General features: G+C 51.7%; 1 protein-coding gene across 5 annotated transcripts in view; it reads right to left on the bottom strand.

Moving 5' to 3' along the window:
• Positions 1-16315: 16315 nt before the first annotated feature.
• Positions 16316-22274, bottom strand: part of MVB12B (multivesicular body subunit 12B) — a 56147-nt gene continuing 50188 nt past the window's right edge. For all 5 annotated transcript variants that reach the window (XM_071454275.1, XM_071454274.1, XM_071454271.1 and 2 more), the window contains one exon: positions 16316-20735. In XM_071454275.1, coding sequence (XP_071310376.1) covers positions 20649-20735 — 87 coding nt within the window. In that variant the 3' untranslated portion in view covers positions 16316-20648. The remainder of the gene's footprint in view (positions 20736-22274) is intronic.

Raw genomic sequence — 22274 nt, 5'->3', positions numbered from 1 at the left:
CACAAGATGTTACAATTTCAACATCCTGTTCCAATTCATCCAGAAATATTGTAGGTGCTTGTAGGACCCCTTCTGCAGAGTGAGATTTTACATTCAGAGTTGCTGAGAACATTAATTAATTAATTGTTAGAGTATTGCAGAAGACACAGGGAACTCACGTGCCCATGTAAAAAAGTCTGCCAAAAGACATCAAATAAAGAAGACCTGATAAAGGGAAAGGAATTACTGGTAATTTCTCATAACAACACTCACAGCCTGCAAAACGCAGTTCTTGCACAGAGGCTAAAAAAATAAACATCTTGGCCACGATTCAATGCTTTTTGCTCAAACAGTGCTGTCACAGGACTCCTCGAACTCCTGCAGTACTCTCCACGTTGTGTTTCTGTGTGCTACTGAGATAAACACCCACAAGTGAGAGAGTTCCAGTACCCAAGTCGTGCCCACCACCCCACAGCCTGCCGGACCTGCCACAGCCAGGGCAGAGCTCACCCCGAGAGCTGTGTGTGGACAGAGAGCGCCTCATGAACGCCCCAGAGTGCTCCTCTGCTGCTCACCCAAAACCTCGTGGGGCTTTGATGGGCGTTTGAGCTGCGCGTCTGTCCCTAGCGCTATCATTTCATCATTTGTAGCTCTGAAGAGCACTGGTGCTGCCGGACAGGTGCAGAGGCAGCTGCCCAGTCTGTCACCAAGGGCCAGACCGCGGTGGCAGGGTAACTTCACACCTCCCACCTGCACCCTGCAGCATCGCAGCCCCGGTGCGACACACAGGGGTTCAGAGAGGGAACAGAATCACCCCGTCCCTGCCCCTGCACACACGGGCACCCCAGCACGGGCCGGTACCGGGCTGCTGGCACCGCCCATTGCACACACGGGCACCCCAGCACGGGCCGGTACCGGGGACTCTCCCGAGCAGCGCGGCCGCGCCCCGGGCTCCGCACGGCGCCCCCGCCCGCCCCCTCGCGGCCACGCCGGGACACGGCAGGGAAGGGACGGGCAGGGAGCGGCACGGCACGGAAGGGACTGGAACGGCAGGGACTGGCACGGCAGGGACTGGCACGGCAGGGACTGGCACGGCAGGGACTGGCCCGGGATGGCACGGAAGGGACTGGCACGGCAGGGATTGGCACGGCAGGGCAGGGCAGGGCAGGGCAGGGCAGGGCAGGGCACGGCAGGTCACGGCATGGCAGGGCACGGCAGGGCACGGCAGGGACTGGCACGGCAGGGCACGGCAGGGACTGGCACGGCAGGTCACGGCATGGCAGGGCACGGCATGGCACGGAAGGGACTGGCACGGCAGGGCACGGCAGGGACTGGCACGGCAGGTCACGGCATGGCAGGGCACGGCAGGGACTGGCACGGCATGGCAGGGCACGGCAGGGACTGGCACGGCACGGCACGGCACGGCAGCCCGCTCCCCGGGGGGAAGGGCCGGCGCACCGCAGCCCTGACCAGGCAGAACATGCCCTTCAGCATCACTCGCAACCAGGTAATGAAGAGAGCGATCAATGGGCAACAGAGATGGTGACGGTGACGATGACGATGACGACGATGATTAGATGCATGGGTACCGCTTTAAAGATCAGTAAGAGGAAACACCTTGACGCAGCGGTTTGTGAGTGTAGAGCCTGCAGTGAGAATTCCTACAGCTCGTGCAGAAGTGACAATGTTATACCTGCAGCATCACTGCCATCCTACTGAAGTTGTGCTGCTTACCTCTAGGTGCAGATACAGAAGTGTTCTGAGCCATCATTTCCTACAAATCCATCTGTTAGGAAGCACCAAGCACTGAGGTCTGGCCAGGACTGGCTGGTCCAGTATCTCATGATGGCCAAGGCCACCCCCACTGTCTGTACAAGTTTATCAGAGGTGATATTTCACATTGGAAGCCAACAGCTAACACAGGACTCCCAGAGACATCAGACATGCATACCCAAACTGATTCAACATTCCAAAATAAACCCTGCAAGTGTCAGGAGCTGCCGGTGCAGAGTCTGACCCACCCTGGATTTGCCTCTCCCAGTGATGCATTGGCCATTCTGATTTGTTGTGATGTTCATTAGTACCTGGGGAATTCATTACTAAACACACACAGGTCACCTCCACTGCAGCTACTGGAGGAAACAGGCACTTCTGTACACAGCCACACATTTTACAGCTGTAATGACATCAGTAAGAGGCATATTCGGATCAGACTTAAAACTGAAAAGTCCAGGCAAGCTCAGATGCTGCAGTTGTGAGGAACTTCCACAAATACCTTTGGCAGAGCTGGATATTAAAAGCTGTGAGCTTGTTTGGTCAGAGTCAAGTCATAAAGCACAATGTTCAATCACATTGGAATGCGAGGCCGCAGCGAGGCGGCAAAGCCTCGGTGCTGCCGTGCCCCTTCCAGCAGCTGCTGCACACAAACCTTCCGCAGAAACTCTGAAGAAAAAGTAAATTCTGATGCAGAGAAAACACAAAACAATATTGCAAAGGGCAGCAATGGCTAAAAACTAATCATCATGACACTTCAGCCTGTACGACTGAAGAACAAGGGACCTGTTGCTGAGAGGCAAAGGGCAGCTGGGCTAAATTAGCCAAGCAAGTTTGAGTCTGGATAGTGTCATTAGGAGAAAAGCAGAACTATGCCATAAACTCTAATGAATGCATTAATGGATGGCTTGTGCCTCTCAAAAGGGGAAAAAACGGTTTAAATAAAGTTATTAACACAGCCCACCTGTGTTTGGCTCTTGGACTATGTTGCTTAAATAGGCCATTAACTCTTGGAGTAACTAATCTTGAAAGTGAATATGGCCTTTCTGAAGTAGACATTTAACTACATTCATATAATTCAATTAGATGGAGCATTCTCAGTCCAAAGCAGTGCTCCTGCTTTCATCTCTAATAATGGTAAAGAGCAAACTTCATTAATATGGTGCTAAAAAAAAGAATGGCAACCAAAAATAAATTCCTGGGACTAAACCCTAAAATACAACATGTAATTTCAGTAATATGAGTTAGCATTATTATAACACAGAATTTTAATGTTGCATTTAATTCTAAAATCAGTATTGCAAGAATGATCTGAGTTTTAAGGCCCTGCCTTTAAACCCACATAGGAAAATAATTGCTTTAAAAAAAATGTTACTAATCTAAAGTTTCTTTTTAGAGCACCAGAGCTCACATCAGTTCATAGACAATGCCTTCTGCTTGGGTTTTGGGAGGGGATGAGAAAGAAAAAACCCAACTTGCAGCCTGTATAAGTTCATCCAGTTAATAAATAGTTAAAGCAAATTCATTAGGAAACAGGAATTTTATAGATTTAGTTAAAGGTTTCTTCCTATTTATGTCACTGAGAAATGATAAAATTCCTTTTATCACTCTACAACTTGTTAATGTTTTACCCCAGGACCACTTCATCTGTAATAAACATCTTAACAAAATATGCATCCCTAGGGAGGAACCGTTAATTTCCTTAAGGCCTCACACATGTAATAGGGTTTTATTGCATGCAGGTGCTTTGTGAAATTGCATCGACTTGTAATAAACGTCCAGTAAAGAGCAGGTAGCACCTAAAAGGGGGAAGTGTTTGTGCACCTGTCCGAGGAGAGGCTGAGCACACCCCAACCCTCCACGGGCACCGTCCGAGCTCCGGCCGGGCGCGCAGCACAGAAAGGCAAACGCTCGCGTGCCAGGGTCTGACAGCTTGGCCCAGAACGGGGGTGAATTCCAGATATGTATTCAAACAGACCCATGGCTGCTCTGGCTAAAGCTGCAGCGTAAATTGCAATGAATGAACAGCAGGAGAAAGGACAGGGAACGGAGCATGGCACCTCCTTTTCCTCAGTAGGGAGATATCTGGGTAAGACCTTTCGTGGAATTAATATGTGTTATTAATGTATGCTATTAATCTGTTTAGAATTAAGTAAAAACAAAGTTTAATTTAATTCTTACCAGTAATAACATACCTTAGATTTTTCAATGAGGATAGCTTTGAAAATTATTTTTTAAAGCCATCTGAACAGAGCTGTATCTGTGGTTTCCCAAGGATGCTGATTGCAGAGGACTATTCTCCTCACCACAGCAATTACCACGAGTGAAGCCTCCACGTCCAGCAGCAGCATGGTGTGTGCTGCAGCTGTTTGCTGTTCAAGCAGCTGCTTCTGCCAGTTCCCTGTGTCCACTCAGGGGCTGGGAGTTCATGTTCTGTGTCACTGTTCGTGGTGATACAACAGAGCTTTTTCTTGAGGAATTTCTGAGTTTAGTTTCAAAATCCAGAACTTACACAAGTTCTTCAGTAAAATCTCTTGGTATTTCCTTCACTCTCCCACATCCTCTTTTTTTTTTCCCCCCCTTTCTAAATGTGGCTTTTCAGTAAAGGGTTTTCAGGGCAAAACTGCAGCCAGAAGCCAAATAAGCAGCTCTGGATACCTCAAGCAGCTCAGATTAGAAATGTCCAGGACGAGATTGGTCTGAAACCCCTCAGTGTCTCTTCTGCAGGCATCAGGAGCAGCTGCCAAGGGCAGCACCACATCCCCTCGATGAGCCCCTGGTTGAAACACCAGGTAAAATGTTTCAAAAGCTCCTGTGACATTTTAAAGTTCAAATTAAGTTAAAATTTTTACCCAAGTGCATAGGAGACCTCTTGATCTTTAACAGGCCTATCACTAAAACACCCAAGATGCCTTTTCATTTCAAATTTGGGCATTTAAAAAAACCCTGTAATTTTATGCAAAACTAAGAACTTAAATGTCTTGCCCAGCCCAGACTGAAGGAAATGCACCAAGTCCAGAGCATCACCTGAAATATTTATTAATGGCTGTTGGAATCTGAGATGTATTTTAGTGCATGTTTAGCTAAAAAAACCCCACCTTTTCCCCAATACTTTTCTGAGCTGTGTACATAATGTAAAAAACTCAGCCGTGATGTTATTGAAGTCAAGAATTATAACAAACTAAATACTGAAATGAATACTGTCTTCTGGAGTGCTTGGGAGGTGAGTAATATTCTTATTACTGAGGAAAAAACTATTTCTATCAAAGTGTGTGAAGGACAGAGATTTAGAATCCTATGTGGATAAATAATAAATACTAAGAGGAAAAATTAACAAAACACCAATTTAAGAGTAAAGACTGAAATGGTGAATTCTAAAGAAAAACTCTCCGAACTTTAAAAGCAGACGGAAAAAACCACAATAAGTAACCTCGCACCTGAGCTAAGATGGCATAGAAATGAACAGCGGCGCAGAAGTCAGGAAAGCATTTGAGGGCATCGGTCACCGTGAGGCTCCGGGCTGAGGGACGGCGCAGCCCCCGCGGCTCGCCGGGAACCAACCGGGGCTGGGGGCGCCGGGAACCCCCCGGGCTGGGGGCGCCGGGAACCAACCGGGGCTGGGGGCGCCGGGAACCAACCGGGGCTGGGGGCGCCGGGAACCAACCGGGGCTGGGGGCGCCGGGAACCCCCCGGGCTGGGGGCGCCGGGAACCAACCGGGGCTGGGGGCGCCGGGGACCAACCGGGGCTGGGGGCGCCGGGGATCAACCGGGGCTGGGGGCACCGGGGACCAACCGGGGCTGGGGGCGCCGGGGACCAACCGGGGCTGGGGGCGCCGGGGACCAACCGGGGCTGGGGGCGCCGGGGACCAACCCGGGCTGGGGGCGCCGGGGATCAACCGGGGCTGGGGGCGCCGGGGATCAACCGGGGCTGGGGGCGCCGGGAACCAACCGGGGCTGGGGGCGCCGGGGACCCCCCCCGGGCTGGGGGCGCCGGGGATCCCCCCAGGGCTGGGGGTACCGGGGATCCCCCCCCGGGCTGGGGGCGCCGGGGATCCCCCCCCGGGCTGGGGGCGCTGGGGATCCCCCCCGGGCTGGGGGCGCCGGGATCCCCCCGGGCTGGGGGCGCCGGGGACCAACCGGGGCTGGGGGCGCCGGGATCCCCCCGGGCTGGGGGCGCCGGGATCCCCCCGGGCTGGGGGCGCCGGGATCCCCCGGGAGCTGTGCCCGGCCCCGGGGAGCGCAGGGCGCGGCTCCCACCCTGCCCGGTCCCCGCTGTGCAGCTCCCCCGGGCCGAGCGGGGCTCCGGAGCCCGGCGGGGGCGGCCCGGGGGCGGCTCATCCCCGGCCATGCGGGTCGGGAGCGGGGCCGGGGCTGCGCGGATCCCGCCGGCCCAGCCCGTGCGGGGCAGGGCGCAGAAAGGCCCAGGGCTGCAGCCGCGATCGGAGCGTGCTCGCTCTGGGCACGGGTGGCGAGACCCTGGCACGGACGGGCCCTGTCCCGCTCGGGCACGGGTGGAGCGCCCGGGACAGCAGAGCCACCGCCCTCCTCTTCCTCACGGGCTGCGGGGCCCTGCTCTGCCCGAGAGCCGCGCAGGGCAGGGGATTCCATAACGGGCAAACAGCTTCTCTTGTCAGCATGAGAGCAGCCTTCCCCCAGACAGCCACCGGGCGTTCGTAGGTGCTGCTGCGTCCCAGGCAGAGCTCTGTGCGGGCAGGCACATCCTCCGCTCGTTATCACAACACTCACTGTCCTCCCGTGAGCACTGAACCGCAGCCTCGCCAGTGCAAACATTCCCGCAGAAAAGCTTGATGCAGTGTATGTTGATTTTTCAGAGGAAAGAAACAAACACAAACCAAGACAAACACTTGGCCCCTCTGGGCTGAGGGAAATACAGACAGGAGTCAGAGAGGCAAATGTAATTAGGAAACATATGAGAAGATTCAAAAAAGTTCAAAAGAATATGAGAAATGAAATGCATAAAAAGTAAATAAAACACATTGTTTAAAAATGTTTCATATTAGACTTCCCCTATAAACATTTTACTTTTTATTTTATAGATTTCATGCTATTCTAATCAACTTTATTTTTGTAACTTCGCAACTGAAACTGCAAAACTTACAGCCTGTTTTCACATTTCTGGGGTGTCCTGTCAGTCTTTTATATCTCTCTAGATGGGGGAAAAATAAAGCCAATGAAGTGTGCCAAGAAATTCTAATTTCAAAACTTTTATAGAAAATTCTGCTGAAGAAACTCAGGCACCACATCATGGAAAGACCATAAAGGTTTGGTGAAAACAGTTCCAACTCCCAGACAAATCAAAGCCTAAATAGTTTACTGTTGCTTACCAAGAGTTTGTAAACTTGTAAAGGATATTAATGAAGGTGTAAACTCTTACTGCGGAAAACCAAATCTTTGCTGTAGAGGACTGGGGTATTAAAATCAAGCAAACACAACACCTCATCTATCCTAAACCACACCAGAACCTCAGAACTGAAGTAGTCATGTAATCTGAAAAACAATTTTGAGATGCAAGGCTTTGCTGGCCCCAGTCATCTGGAGGAAGGTCCCATCTCATCTTTACAATCAAAGAGTTAACTCTGATGTCCCAGCACACAAATAAGTAAATGTGGGATAATTAGGAAACAAATTCTGCAAACATCTTGAAAGGGGCTGGAGACCTTTGATCTTTATAGAAAAGAAAACATTACAATACAGTCCAGCTTTTGGGGTCTGCACACATTTTATACCAAGGCAGAGGATGGTATCTTTCTTAAAAATCAAGTAACACCTAATTCCATCATACCCTAATTATCTTAACTGATTTCATATGTCTAAAGGTATTTCACCAAAAGATTAGAGTAGAAAGAGGGACTGACAAAATAATTAAATATGCAATTTGCCAAGCTTGGACAATATGGCTTTGAAATCACCTTTTCAGGAAGTTTTACAGCTTGTTCATTGACATATATATTGCAGCCTTCAGATTCTTATTTAAGCTCTTTTGATTACTTTAATGGATTAATACCCGAGTACCATCCATGTAAAGTGTAATACTCATGCCTGTTTCTAATTTGTCCAAAGCTGCACTACTTTCCTTTTGGTGCTATGCTATGAAAAAATACTCTGTCTTGATTTTTTTTAAATAATAACTTTTTTTTTCCCCCAAAATAGTTCTGTAAACACAGAAATAACCCTGTATCTAGTATCTTTTTTGGCTACATGAAGTGCTTTCACGTTTTCTAAAGTTTTGGTGACTCAACAAACAAACCTGCACCCCACCAGCAACACCTTAGGCTGGGCTTTACCAGAAGAGTGCACAATGACTGCTTTAACCCTTTCCAACTTTTTTTGGTGAAAACATTTGTACTGAATCCATGCCTGGATGCCTGGATTCACCTTTCCCCACTGCGCTGTTGTGGGGGCACACAAGCAGGGGGCTCCCAGCAGAGGTGTCTGGCCCCAGCCCCAGCTCCCTCCTCGCACCCTGGAGCTGCAGCAGCCCTGGGACAGCCCTGGGACAGCCCTGGGACAGCCCTGAGGACATTCCTGGGACAGCCCTGAGGACAGCCATGGCCTCACCACGCTCCCAGGGCTGCTGTCCAGCCCCATGTGGAAGGGTATTTCTCTACTTGCAGCAACAACAACGTTCCTACTCATCTCTCCTGCTCTTGCCTCTTCAATGATGCAGAGTTTGCAGGAAAGATTTCCACCTAAAACCTATGACCTGCTCATAGAATCCATTAAAAGAAGCACCAGAAGCGAAAGCAGGGCTGCTTGCTTTCCCAGACCCGAGCTCAGGGCAGGGGCAGGCGATGCCTCCTGTGGGTGAGCCTCGGGGCCAAGGAGCTCCCTGGCACTCGGGGCTTTCTGAGACCAAACCCTCCCTGAGAACACCTCCTGTTCCAGCTCTCACTGCAGCCCGTGGCAGCACGTCTCATGTAACTCACTGTGCCCATACCAGCACACCTCATGTAACCCATTGTACCTATACCAGCACATCTCATGTAACCCATCGTGCCCATGGCAGCACATCTCATGTAACCCATTGTACCTATACCAGCACATCTCATGTAACTCACTGTGCCCATACCAGCACACCTCATGTAACCCATCGTGCCCACAGCAGCACATCTCATGTAATTCATTGTGCCAGCACGTCTCATGTAACCCATAGTGCCCATTGCAGCATGTCTCATGTAACTCACTGTGCCCATGGCAGCACATCTCATGTGACAGTGACAGGCTGGGGGAAGCCACCACCCGCCCCTGGCCCACCCCACAAACAGCTGAGCTACACACAGGCTCACTGAGCTCTGCCACTGCAGAGCCAGGGGCAGCTCTGTCACCCAACTGAAACACAGGGGCAACATTTTATAAAATAAAGGTAAAATACACAGCTGAAGGGGAAATTTTTGGCCACAGACACCAGAGTGTTGCTGCTCAAACACAGCTCAGGCCCAGGCCCCACAGACGATGGCACAGCAGAGAAAGGGCAGCCAGCTCCTCACCCGTGAGGCAGCAGAGCCCAGCTCACCCAGCTCACCCACGGAGATTCTTGCTCTGCCCTGTGCAGAGACAGCCAGCCACTCAAAACGCCTCAGAAAATGAACTTTCTCCTCCCAACAGTTTTTACAACCCCTCCTGGGCTGCTCAGCCCTGCCACAGACACGGTCAGTGCTGGTACAGCCACGGCCAGTTCAAACTGCACTGGCCCAGCTTCTGCTTCCACAGCCTGGGGCACCCCTCCAGCTCAGGTCAGGTTTTGTGAAAACAAAAGCAAAGACAAGCTTTGAATATTTAAATAGAAAAGAAACTCAAGTTTAGAACTGCACAAGACTCTGAATACTAGAGAGGGGAGGTCTCAGCCATTCTTTGGAAACACATTCCTTAATGAAGAACAGTTTTTCTCAAAATTTAACAAAACAATCTAACCCAAACCAGCATGGCCTTTGCCTCTGCCTGAAGAATTCCAGCCTAATTATAAACTTCCTCTGAAAGATGAAAAAATATAGCTGATACTCACAGTTTGGGAGAAGAGGCAGGCAGCAGCTCAAAGTCAGACGTGCTGATGGACCCCAAATCTGAGGGAAGTTATGAAAAACCGTCACTGCACAGGTGTCTTCTTTCTCACCAGGTGGGACCTGCTCACGCAGCCTTGCACATAACGAGCTGCACCTGGTCACGCTGGCTCCAGTGAACTCCCAGACACGCTGGGTGTCAGTGCCCTTCATCCTCCTCCACAGCAGACCCAGCTCTAGACTGCTGTCTGAGCCAGTGGGAGCTGTGTCCCAGTGACTCTTTTCAAGTTTATTATTTCTCTGCTCCATGATACCATTTGCAGTCAGCAGAAATGACCCAGGATTGTGAAAGGGCAACCACAAACCTGTGAGCGGTGCTGGTCAGAAAGGCTGTGGGTTCCCTGGGTCCTTGAGCAGGGTGTGCAGAAGGGCTTGGCTGCCCGGGGATGCTGCTCTCCCAGTGGGGGAAGCAGGGGGTGCCAGAGCATCAGTGGGTGCTGACTCGGTGTCTCCCCTTCCAGGGCACAGCCCTGCCCTCCCTGGCCACGGCAGGACCACAGCAGGGCAAGAATAGTCCTGCTCTGATGCTGAGATGTAGTTCAGGGCCTTTTTGTCTATTAGTGCTCAGAAAGTTTTGCCAAGTGACACACGTTAGGGTGAAAAATATTGGTAATGTTGGAAATGTTCCCTGGAAGCCACAGTTCAGCAGACTCCTTTAAAAATAACTAATTGAACCACAACAGAGAGACACCAAACTGACCCAATCCTTCCAGTCTGTAAAACTATGCACGTGCACCATATTTCAGGGTCAATTTATCACAACATGGCCCTTCCTCACTGGTGCATAGCAAAAGGGAGAGCATGGACATATTTATAGCAGGCACTGCTTATCAGACGGTGTAAATATGTCCATGCTGGAGTAAATCATGGCATGGGTGTGAGCTCAGTGACCCATGGTGAGGAGGAAGTGTTGCTGAGCACCTGGGAATGCCCCAGGCATGGGGTAGGCTGCCCACAACCACACAAGGCCATCCCCAGGAGGGACAGCAGGACATGGGACAGGGGGCCTCAGCTTTGTGTTCCCCTTCCCACCTGCACCAAGGAGCAGATGGAGAGAATTACAGGGGCCTTCTCTGTATTCTCCCTCTCTGATCATCCCCTGGCAGCTGTTTACCTGTTGCCCATTTGGATATAATGAAACTCCCCAAGACAAGGGTCCTCAGCTTGTTCTTGGGCCTATCTCAGGTGAGTGATGGTGGTGGCAAGGCACCATTAGGGCAAGTCATGCTCCTCTGCTCCTGTAGAAATAATAGATGTTTTCTCTCAAACTTTTAGCTGTTACCAATTTACTCTAATATCAATATCACTGGTGTCCAAATTCTAAACATCCCTGCAGGTGGAAAACCCCAGGTAGACTTCCAGACAGCATGGGGTTAAGAGAAAAGTCAGCAAAGTGGGTTCCCCATGAGCCACTGCTGCTAGAACAGAATCCAGAGGGTCTGCAGTACAGGGACAGGCTCAGAGTGAGGGAGAGGTGCAGGGAGGTGTCTAATTCAGGATATTTCTGGCTCACTTGTACAACTGGTGTCTCCTGCAGCCTTGAGAAACTGGGATTTAAGATCTGCAAAACCACAAATACAAATACATTGATAGGAAAATCAGTTTAACTTTCAAACAGCAAAACCTAATAATTCACGGATCATCAGGAGTCTTGGAGCAGAGCTGTGGGTAATGATGCACAGAATGTTCACAGAAGAATTGCAGAAGGTGCCCGGAAAAGACCAGCTAAGGAGACTAAGGGAGCAAAATGCCAGCAAACCCCACCAAGACAGAGCGGCTGTGTTCCTGTGGGATCATTTAAGATAATGCCCACTCCTGTTCACGGGCAGTTAGGGCCTTCTAAGAATAAACTGATTAAAGAACATTTTGCAACCTATAAACTTGGTGCAGTTTAAATGAAGTCTTTTAACCTTGGAGGTCTTATTTTCCTTATTAAGAAGTAGGGAAAGCCCTTGCATTCCCCAGTTTGATCAGCTCATTAACAGACTGACAATATCTCGGGAGCTGCTGATGCTCAATGCTTTAATAATAACATCTGCTGACTTCCTCAGGGCCCGTTTCAGAAGAAATTAGGTACAGGTTTGCATGCCAAAGCAAGCAGGGATGTCATGAATCTGCATCCAGCTGGGAGAAGCAGACAGGCTGCGGAATCGCTGCTGCCAGCGCCACTGCCCAGCCAACCCCGGCTGCAGGAGGTAGGGTCTGCCTGCTGAACCACAGCCCCTGCCCAAAGAGCACAGCCCTGTCTGCACCACAGCCCCTGCCCAAAGAGCACAGCCCTGGCTGCAGGAGGCAGGGTCTGCCTGCTCCACCAGCCCCTTCCCAAAGAGCACAGCCCTGCCTGCTCCACCAGCCCCTGCCCAAAGAGCACAGCCCTGCCTGCTCCACCAGCCCCTGCCCAAAGAGCACAGCCCTGCCTGCTCCACCAGCCCCTGCCCAAAGAGCACAGCCCTGGCTGCACCACAGCCCCTGCCCAAAGAGCACAGCCCTGGCTGCAGGAGGCAGGGTCTGCCTGCTCCACCAGCCCCTTCCCAAAGAGCACAGCCCTGCCTGCTCCACCAGCCCCTTCCCAAAGAGCACAGCCCTGCCTGCACCATCCCCTGCCCAAAGAGCACAGCCCCAGCTCCTGTGCCCCAGCACCCCCCGACCATTGCCTGCACAGGACCAAGGCAGCCGTGCCACCAAAGGGGCTGGTAACTGCTGTAGGATTTTTTTAATCTAGTTTCCTATGAAAACAAGGTTCCTGTGATCCCTGTGTGCTTGTCTGTCTGCCTGTCCTGCCCAATAACTTTGAACTCTTTTCTTTACTGATTTAAACCAGATTTCACTGAGAGGTAGAAGTCTCAAGGATAATTAAGTTCCTAAAAGGTTCATATGAGTAGGAATTTGGACAGAAAAAGGAATTTAGAGTTAGAACAGGGAAAAGGCTTGCATTAAGGGCTTTTGAGTCCATTGACTGGCTTCTGCCACCCATGACAGGTCATTGCTGGGGACTGTGGGAACAGGGTTATGTGCTGGTGGGAAAAGCAGGAAGTCTTTGTGTAATTCAGAGAAGTCAGTCACAGGAAGCCGCCTCTGTGGCCTCTGGAGCTGGTGAAACTGATCCTCACATATGCCCAGGTTGGCACTCCCTGGGTTCTGCCAGCCCTTGGCCCAGCCCATGAACATGAGAGCTTTCCCCTGAGCAGTGGGGAACTCGTCTGTCACTGCAGAATAGTCACCAGCACCATCCCTGGCACAGGGCTATCTGGTCACTCCTGCTCTCCCTCTCTCCCCACTCTGCTCACCCATGCTCACCAGTGAGCAGACTTACTTGCTTGGCATAGGTGTGAAAACTCCCCCGAGAGAAGAGCACGGCCCTCTCCTATCTCTGCCAACAAGTAGTTGAGAAACAACCAGCTCACTAATTTTTTCAGTGATAAAACTGCCATTGCTTTCCCTCCCCAGGAGAGTGCCTGCCCTGCTCTGCAGCACCCGGAGTTCTGGGCTTCAGGTGAGGACATCTGCTACTTGATTTCAGGTTTCTTCACTCAGAGGAACCTCCAAGGATCTGCTTTGATCCTGCTGGACAATGGACATTAAATTTGGGCCTCAAAATCTGTGACTGGAGCGAACCTTTTCAAGCAACACTCAGTGGAGCAGATGGCAGTGGCCCCCATTGCCGTTACAGGCCCTCAGAGAGATGCCCGGGGATGCTCGGGCTGTGCTGGCTGGAGCAGAGGAGCTCTCCTTCTCCCCACAGGTACAGCTCAGGAGGCCGCAGCACAGTGCACTCTCCAACGCGCGAGCTGCTGGGAAGATTGGGAAACAAACCCTGGCAGAGCAGCTGGATGAATACTCAGTTTAATTTAAGATTGAACACTCACAAGTCCAACTACAAAGTGGTCTCACTTGGGGCATTCTTGTAGCTTTTGCTTTAATCGAGTAAAATTCTAGAGGTCAAATTTCACCTTCAGTAGAAGGATGTCTCAAGGTTTCCAGCATTTCTAGTGGAAAAACCCCAGAGCAGAGCCCATTTGCTCTGAGAATCACATGATGGTTCATCAGGGCTTTTTCTCCTCAACGTGTTGCCCATTTTATTAACTTCTGCTTTGCTTTAAAAAGAGGCATCTACCATTTTGCTTCCCTAAAGAAGCTCATGTTATAATTCAAGTGTCAGGACAGATTAAGTTAAATGTGCTGTGTGATTCCCAAAGGAAAACAAACTTCCAAACATCCTCTGTTTGCCTTGTTCCATGTCATGGATTGCATTAGAGCCGAACATGTAATTCTGTCGCCTAATGTGTTAAAGTTGGCAGGAATTTTACTCTCTGTGCAAGGTGAGAAATTACTGAGCTAACAAAACATTTCGTTTCCCCCTCCTTGCGTTCCTTCTTTATGAGATTCTGAATGTGACATTTTCACAAAAAATCCCTACACTTATTTGTGAAAAATGTATATTAAACCCAAAACACATCAAATGGAAAGAAATCACAGATGGTTTTATTCACAAGCAGCAGAATTAATGGCCTTCCCTACTCTTTATAAATATTGGAAGCAGATGAGTTCATTACTATTTCACTCTAATAAAGAAAACCTGCTTGATTTTGACAAGACATCTACTTATCTAGTGTTTTCTACTGAATAATAAATCTATTTTCTTTGAAAAATAAAAGTTATCAATAAACAAAAACCTGCCTGGAAAATTTGCCAATCAAAAAAAAAACCCCAAACATCTTCATTTCTGATAGTGCTGAAATGGAATTTGAGGGATTTTGAAAATGTCACTAATTTTCAGACTAGAAAGTTTTGAAATGTTTACTTTGTGGTTGTCTTAAATTTTTACATCTTTCAACAAAGCAAGCAGAAAAGTGAAAACATCTGAAAAGGCTTTTGAAAAGAAAAGAGTCAGCACAAGCTGGATGAAGCTGTGGGCTCCTTTATCTTCCAGAAATCCGCACACATGGAGCAGAGTTTATGAGGGTTTTTTTAACCCGGCATTCAAACACTTCCCAGTTCACAATCCTGGCTCCATCATGTTTGCCAGAGCTTCAAAGTGCTGTTGGCAGCTTTTCCTGCGCTGGGATAAAACATCTTACCCAGGGGAAGCAAAAGCTGAGTCATTTTTAACCCCAAACAACATTCACTGATGTGGTCATCTTGTTAGTCATGGAAATCCCGTGTTAGCTCTGTTTGTGCTTCTTTCAACACTTATTAACCAAGGAGCGAGGAGGTTTTATTTTAAACTGCAGAAGATGTTTATCCTCCCTAGGGCCATGACAATCAGTTACATGGCTTATCCATCATTCCAGAGAAAGGAAAGGATTTTGAGAAACTCCCCAGGCAAGTTAATTTTTAAAGCTGTAGGAGGGAGAGGAGAAAAGAAAACAAAACACCAGCAAAGCCACCGGCTCACAAAGGCCAAAAGAACCCTCTGATGACACAGGGACTGTGCCAGCCGCCCCAGCCCCTGCTGCTCCCCTCGGGCACTGCATTTCCCTGGGGCAGGAATGGCCACAGGACACCTCTCCAGAGAGAAACCACGGCTCCCACGTCTCAAAGCACTCAGCAGAGCAGAATTAGAAACTTTCCTCAGAAACCAAACTCGGTGAATGATGGATGTAAGCCAGCTCCAGTCCCAGTGCTGGGGGTGAGGGCTCCCGGGCACGGTGTGTGCCACAGGACTGAGCCCACACCCAGTGCAGCAGGTGAAGAGATGCTGGCAGCCCCAGCAGCACAGCCCTGGGAGCCACGGGCTGGCATGGGATGGGCCCACTCTGGTTTATGTCCTCCCCACACCCCTCCTCCCCAGCCAGGACATTCAATCAGGTGCCACTGACAGCTCCCACGGCAGCCACAAGATGCTGCTTCTGAGTTTTTTGTGGAACAAGTGGTGCTGCTTTCAAAAGGTTATAAAAACATATGCCTGAAGAGAATGTCGGGAACTTGGGTATTAATCTCCCTTAATTCAAAGAGCACTCAAAATAAGCGAGACAGAAATACTGTCTGGGGTGAGAAGATGCCAGAGGTCAGATTGTGCACCACTAGCTTGGGTCAAGTTCAGAAGAATAATAACCTAGCACAAAGAAAAACAATTTTCAGTGCAGTGCAGTATTGGCCCACTCCCCTCAGGGTTTGCTGCCCCAGCCATGCAGGTACCAGCCCGCACTGCTGCCACACTGCAGCCCAGGGGGCTGAGCCCAGCGGGCCAGGGCTGCCCTCAGCGCTGCCAGCCCCATCCAGGGCTGAGGATTGCTCCTGCCAGCCTTCACCCAATCCTGACACATATAACACGTCACTTGAGTTTGTTTTCATTTTGCAGCATACCTGCAGAGCAAGACATTTTGGACACATTTTCCAAGGCTTTTTACATCCTATTTCCAAGGAAAAAAGCCCCCAGAACAAGAGCACATTCCCTATAGGGGATCATGTTGCCACCTTTGTAGTTCACTCTTCCAATCCAGGTAGTTTCAAGTCAGAAAATTAAAACGCATAAGCACACAGAATTATCTGATTTAAACAAGTTTCATTTAACAAATTATATTAAGAATACAGACAGAGTTATCACACAATGAAACTTCCCTTTGTAAAATACAGGAGGGTCATCTAAAATAAATATAAAACATAGTAACATTCATAAGATTAATGCACAGTAAAATCACTTTCAGTAACTCAACCATCTTAGAAAACCACCTTGCAACTGCATAAAATCTTTCTGCCATTTGTACGATGATATTTAAATCTGTTGCTGTTAGGAAACAATTTCACAACAAACGACCAGAATATCCAAAGTGTTTGGTTTCCCTGTGGCGAATGAACCGAGCAGCACCTCGCAGAGCTTGTTTGTGAGCAGAGGAGCAGCTCTGCCCCTGTGTGCCCCTCTGCTGGGGGACTCCCGGCAAGGCTCCAAGGCTGAGGTAATCATTGGTGTAGCGAGGCTCCTGCCTTTGGGAGGGCTCCTGGGGCTGCCGTGGGCACAGCTGGGGACACAGAGCCCGAGTGCCCTGGGGAGCAGCGGGGAGGCGAGGCCAGCACGGGCCTGGCGGCTCTGTCCCGTTCCTCTCGCGCCAGGAGAGCCCAGGCCCCGCAGCAGAGGAGGTGCCAGGCCCGGGGGAGGCATGCCCTTGAGACTAGCACCTGCCTCCATGACAGGAACTGCCAGGTCGGCAGCACGTGGCTTCAGTCTGGAGAGCTCAGGACACTGAGGGAGCAGTGGTGGGTGTGAAACCAAACCAGCCCAATGCTACAGACTACCAACAACCTCCCACAGCACAGGAGGCTCCCAGGAAACCTCCAACAAACACCGTGGGGACACGCAGGGACAGTCACAGGAAAAGTCTGACACAGTTCACTCCTATGGAACTACAGATATGAGGTGCTCCCATAAGGGAAGACACCTGCTACGACTATTCACACTTGAATTTTATCACAAAGTTCACACTCTACATCACTTTCTGGACTAACTTCTTGCCTTCCCATGATCAACACAGCAGAAAGCACAGCCTGGCCTGGGTGGCCACAAGTCACCTTGGCACGTGACCATTTTCTTGCTGTGAGGAATTCAGGAGGCAGCGTGTCACTAGGAATTCACATCAGAAGGCATATTTTACAGTAAGCAAACCCCTCACTGCTGCTTTTCTGTCTCTGTTGCAGATGTATAATAATTTGGCAAACTAACTTCTCCATCAGCCACAAGATTAAACTACCTAGAGACCAGTTTTGTTCTACAAATTCAGGCAAGATAGCCAAGAACATCTGGTAAAGCTCTGCAAATTCACTTCTGTTGCTTTCCACTGACTCCTTCCCTCCCCTTATGCTCCAGAAGGCTTCTCCTCAGCCAGACAACATCCACATCAGACGCCCTGGACAATTATTGCCTGGGCCAATTCTTCCACAGTCACCTCTCGGACAGGGAGGGAGATGCAGAGAGATGCAGGTACTGGCCATGGCACATGCCAGCATGGAGGATTCACTGTAAGGATGCAAGGACCAGCCTTGCAATGAGCTGCCGTGAGTACGAAAGTCATGGAGCAGCCAATAAAACCTTCCAGTGGAAATGCTGACCTGACAGCCCTGGTCTCGGGAATTCAGCAGTGCAATAAAAAAAGCTTCCTCTGATCAGTGGACTGAGAAGTTGACACAGTCAACCACCCTGCACGGTGTCTTGCTGTGCTTCCAAGCACTGGCTCTGAGCCCTCTCCCTTTTGGAACTGCCTAGTTTTAGAGCCTGAGAGCTCTCAGCAGGTGCAGCTTTTTGTTCAGAACACCTTCATTGTGTTTGCCCCACAGGACCTGCATCTGTCCTGTCTGTGCATTTGAACCAGGCTGTCCCTGCAGTGCTGTGGTGCAGGACCACATCATGGAGAGCAAGCTCATCTCTCAAGGCTCTTTGCAGGTGAATCCTGAAGGAGCTTTGCTGGCCCAGTGTTAGAGAGGGAGAAGTAAGTATCAAATATATCCTGAAGATGTAGATGCCTGTCCCGGCCGCATATCCTGCCAGTGTTTCAAGTAGCCAGTGTTTCCTGTAGGCACTGCAGAGCAAGCTGAGCAAACCTAGCAGTTGGTATAAGTTCTAAAGCACTGATTTTCTCTTACATAAGGGACTTGAAGCTCTGCACCCATTTCCCAGACACACCCAGGGAGTGTGGCACTGAGTGTGGGGCTCGTGGCTCTCAGAACCTGCTCCTTGCTGAGCCCCCTGTCTGCTCTGCCGTCCTGGGAAGAGGTGGCTCCAGGAGGGGCTCCTGGCAGCTGCTTCTCTATCTCCCAGTGGCAGGCAGTGCCCTGGAGCTCTGCAGACTGTGCTGTGCCCTGTGCAGCCCTCGTTCCTCCACCATGAACAGGGAAGGTCAGCTCTCATCCCAGAGCTATGAGGAACGCACTGCTGCAGATGGCTCCTGCCTACCTGCCGTGACCACTGAGCCACAGGAGAAGCTATAAATGGATGTCACAGAAAACTACAGAACAAATTACAAGCAGAAAAATAGAAAGACAAAAGATGGATGAGATGGGCACAGCACTACGGCACAGAGTGGATTTGAACTTGAAGTGAACCTGAGCCGAATGACCAAGCTGCCATGGTATGTTCATTTGTCGACGTCGGCATCATCAATCTGGCCTTTGTGAAGCCTGGCAGTGAGGTCTGGCTTTTCTTTACTGCAGGATAAATAACAGCTAAAAATGGTGGTGCAAGCTCCAAGTAAACGAGCACTTCCAGGGGGTCACCCAAGGGCTCCAGAGCTGGTGCACAGCTTTAACTCTTTTGCCCAGGAACAATGTACATGCAACCAAATTGGCCTCTGCTCTCCAACCACATGGCCACTCTACAGACACAGCTCCAGAAAATTATTTACCTGATTGGAAGAAGCTGAAGCAAAGATCTGGACTCAGTTTGTCCCAAATGTATTTTGTGCTCTTTATCCCAGCAGTACAGCGTGGTGCCTTAAAACCAGAAATGAATCTTTGGACAAGAATTATTTTACTTATGTACAAATAAAAAATATTAGTTGACAGTACAAATACTGCTGTTAGTTACCACTCTGTGCAACTAGCAAATGCCAGATCAATCCAAGGGAGTGCAAAGTAGGTTGGGGCACATGTACGACCCAGGCTGAGAACAACAGCATGTTACTGTTGCCATGGCAATTGCATTTCAGTGGGGTCAGGGAATCAGTATTTTACAATACAAAAAATTGTACATTTTAACTCTTACTCCAAAATTGCCATTTTGCTGCCATGATGTATGTTTGTTCTACAGCAGAGACTTGAAAGAGCAGCACAGAGTCAGATGGGCACTTGTAAATAACTTATTACAGCAATGGACTTCTCCAAGACATGCGTTTGGCTTGGGAGCAAGCCCGGTCAGCGATCACAGGGAGGCAGAGGTCAGGGTTTAATGCATCCCGCTCTCATCCTGTGCCATGTCAGTCTTCAGTGCTTCCCCATGAATGCCCAGGAAACAGGCACATCTCTTTTGTTTTAGCAGCTAGCAGGGAACATGTTAGAGAACTGTCTCAATGATGGGCAGGAGATGGCATCCCAGTTGTCAGCAGGTCCACAAGCAGCTTGGCCCGGGGTCAGTGGGGCACCGCCAGGGTCTGCCAGGGTGTTGCTGCCAGCATCCATCCATCCAGAAACACAGGAGGCTTGCTGCCCTAGATCCGTATGGGCAGATGGACACCCTGTGCAAAGCGAAGGTGCTTCACCTCAGGACCTGCAGCGCGCCTTGGGCACCCTGCCTGCCCGGCCAGTGCCCAGGCAGAGCCAGGGGCCCTGGCTCCCCCAGCCTAAGCAAATCCAGTGACCGCAGTGGATCTGAGACTGATCCCAGCCACAGCAGAACTTCTGTGCCCAGACCGTGGCAGAGGGACTGGCATTCACTGCAGCTGAGTTCTGCACTGGCCTGGGCGCCGCAGGAGCCTCCTGCTGCAAGGTGTGGAAGCCAAACAGCTCCACGGCAGCTCGTGTGGCAATACCCAGCCGTGCCTTCCACTGCTCCTTTCAGGGATAAGATCTCTCCATGCTCTGCGAGCTCCCGGCTGTGTTCACAGAGGTTTGCTACAGCTCTGGATTCTGTGACTGTCCTGCAGCAGGTTACAAAGTGGGGATGAGCAAGGGGCTGCGTCAGGCTCCCAGTCCTCAGTCCTGTACTCACGTGAAGAGGGGTCTGCGGCGGGGCAGGGGCAGCTGCCCAGGTGCCCGTGGTGGAGCGGTGTGTGCAGGGGCGGTGCAGCACGGCGTGGCGGCGGCGGCCGGACACGGGGAGGCCGGGATGGTTCCATGGCTGTGTCCCGTGTCCTGCTCAGTAGTATGCACGCACACACGCTCCGGCCGCGGCCCTCAGGACGGCGGCACCGGCGGGCAGCGGGTGGGGCTGGGCGGCAGGCGGGCTGCCGCGCTCTGCTCCGTCCGGAAGCTGTAGTCGTACTGCGGGGCAAAGCAGAGAGAGGGAACTGCAGCACTGACCCACACCACAGCACCCAAGCCTGTGCTGGGACAGTGTGAGAGGCAGAAGAATGAGGGAAAACCCGGGGCTGAGAACAGCTGGCCCAGGCAGGCCCATGCCAGGTGAACCTGCTGGTACCACCTGACCCACATCAGTGACCTCCCCAGGCAGGGCTCACCCCCTGCCCCAAAACCCCACATCAACACAAACGCGACCACGCTCATCCTCTCCATAAAGCAGCTAGTCAGTAACATTCCCCCTGGCAAGTTTACTCAAGCCACTACCATCAGAATTAACATTTTTGGTTGGCAAGAGGGTGAAAATCCCTGTATACACATCCTCATGCCCCCACGGTGTCACTGCAGACAGGGGACATCCCTCGCAGGCTGGCGTGCACTGTAGCAGTGCCATCTCGTGGCACGCCGTGAGCCGCACCGCCGGCCCGCGGCCACCCCGGCCGCTGCCAGGGCGCCCGGGACAGGCCGGGGTAGCGGTGGCTGTCCCGTGGCAGGCGGGTGGCCAAAGCAACACCGTATGTTGGGGCTACCGAGGTAGGAGCTGCCTGAGACCGTGGCACACGCACTGCAACAGCCCCGTACACGGACTCTCCCCCAGGCATCTCCCAGTGCCGCATCTGTGGCTTTTGGAATGTCACAAACACGTCCCCCTGTGTGTTCCTCACAGCCGGACCAGGACACGGGATGTGCTGCCGGCAGGGCGGTCGGGGCAACCATCAGCCATGCCGGTACCTGGCCCAGAGCTGTGCCAGCTGTACCAGGGCCGTGCCACTTCCACCCAACGCCGACCTCCTTTTGGTGCCGGCTCAGGAGGACACCGGCGCGGCGCTGAGCTACGGGAGCCCCGCTCCCGCCGAGCGCCCAGGGCCGGCCATGGCGATGGATCCCCGGCGAGCCCGGCCCCGGCGAGGCGGCCAGGGGCCGGCAGGGGGCGCCGCGGCTTCGTGGTGGGCCGGGCCGGGCCGGGCGGGAACGGGGCACCCCGGGCTGTGCCCGGCCTGTACCGGGCCTGTGCCCCGGGCCTGTGCCCCGGGCCTGTGCCCCGGGCCTGTGCCCCGGGCCTGTGCCCGGGCTATACCGGGGCTGTATCGGGGGCTGTACCAGAGCTTGTACCCGGGCTGTACCGGGGCCTGTACCAGAGCCTGTACCCGGGCTGTACCCAGGCTGTACCGGGGCTGTACCCAGGCTGTACCAGGGGCTGTGCCCAGGTCATACCAGAGCCTGTATCGGAGTCTGTACCCGGGCTGTACCCGGGCTGTACCGGGGCTGTATCAGAGTCTGTACCCAGGCTGTACCCGGGCTGTACCAGGGGCTGTGCCCAGGTCATACCAGGGCCTGTACCAGAGTCTGTACCCGGGCTGTACCAGGGCTGTACCAGGGGCTGTGCCCAAGTCATACCAGGGCCTGTATCGGAGTCTGTACCCGGGCTGTACCCGGGCTGTACCCAGGCTGTACCGGGGCTGTATCAGCGTCTGTACCCAGGCTGTACCAGGGCTGTACTGG

The sequence above is a fragment of the Agelaius tricolor genome, unplaced genomic scaffold (assembly GCF_023055355.1).
Source record: "Agelaius tricolor isolate 1412-34295 unplaced genomic scaffold, bAgeTri1.0.p SCAF_38, whole genome shotgun sequence".
NCBI classification, from domain to species: Eukaryota; Metazoa; Chordata; class Aves; order Passeriformes; family Icteridae; genus Agelaius; species Agelaius tricolor.
This window is presented reverse-complemented; position numbering and strand designations above follow the sequence as displayed.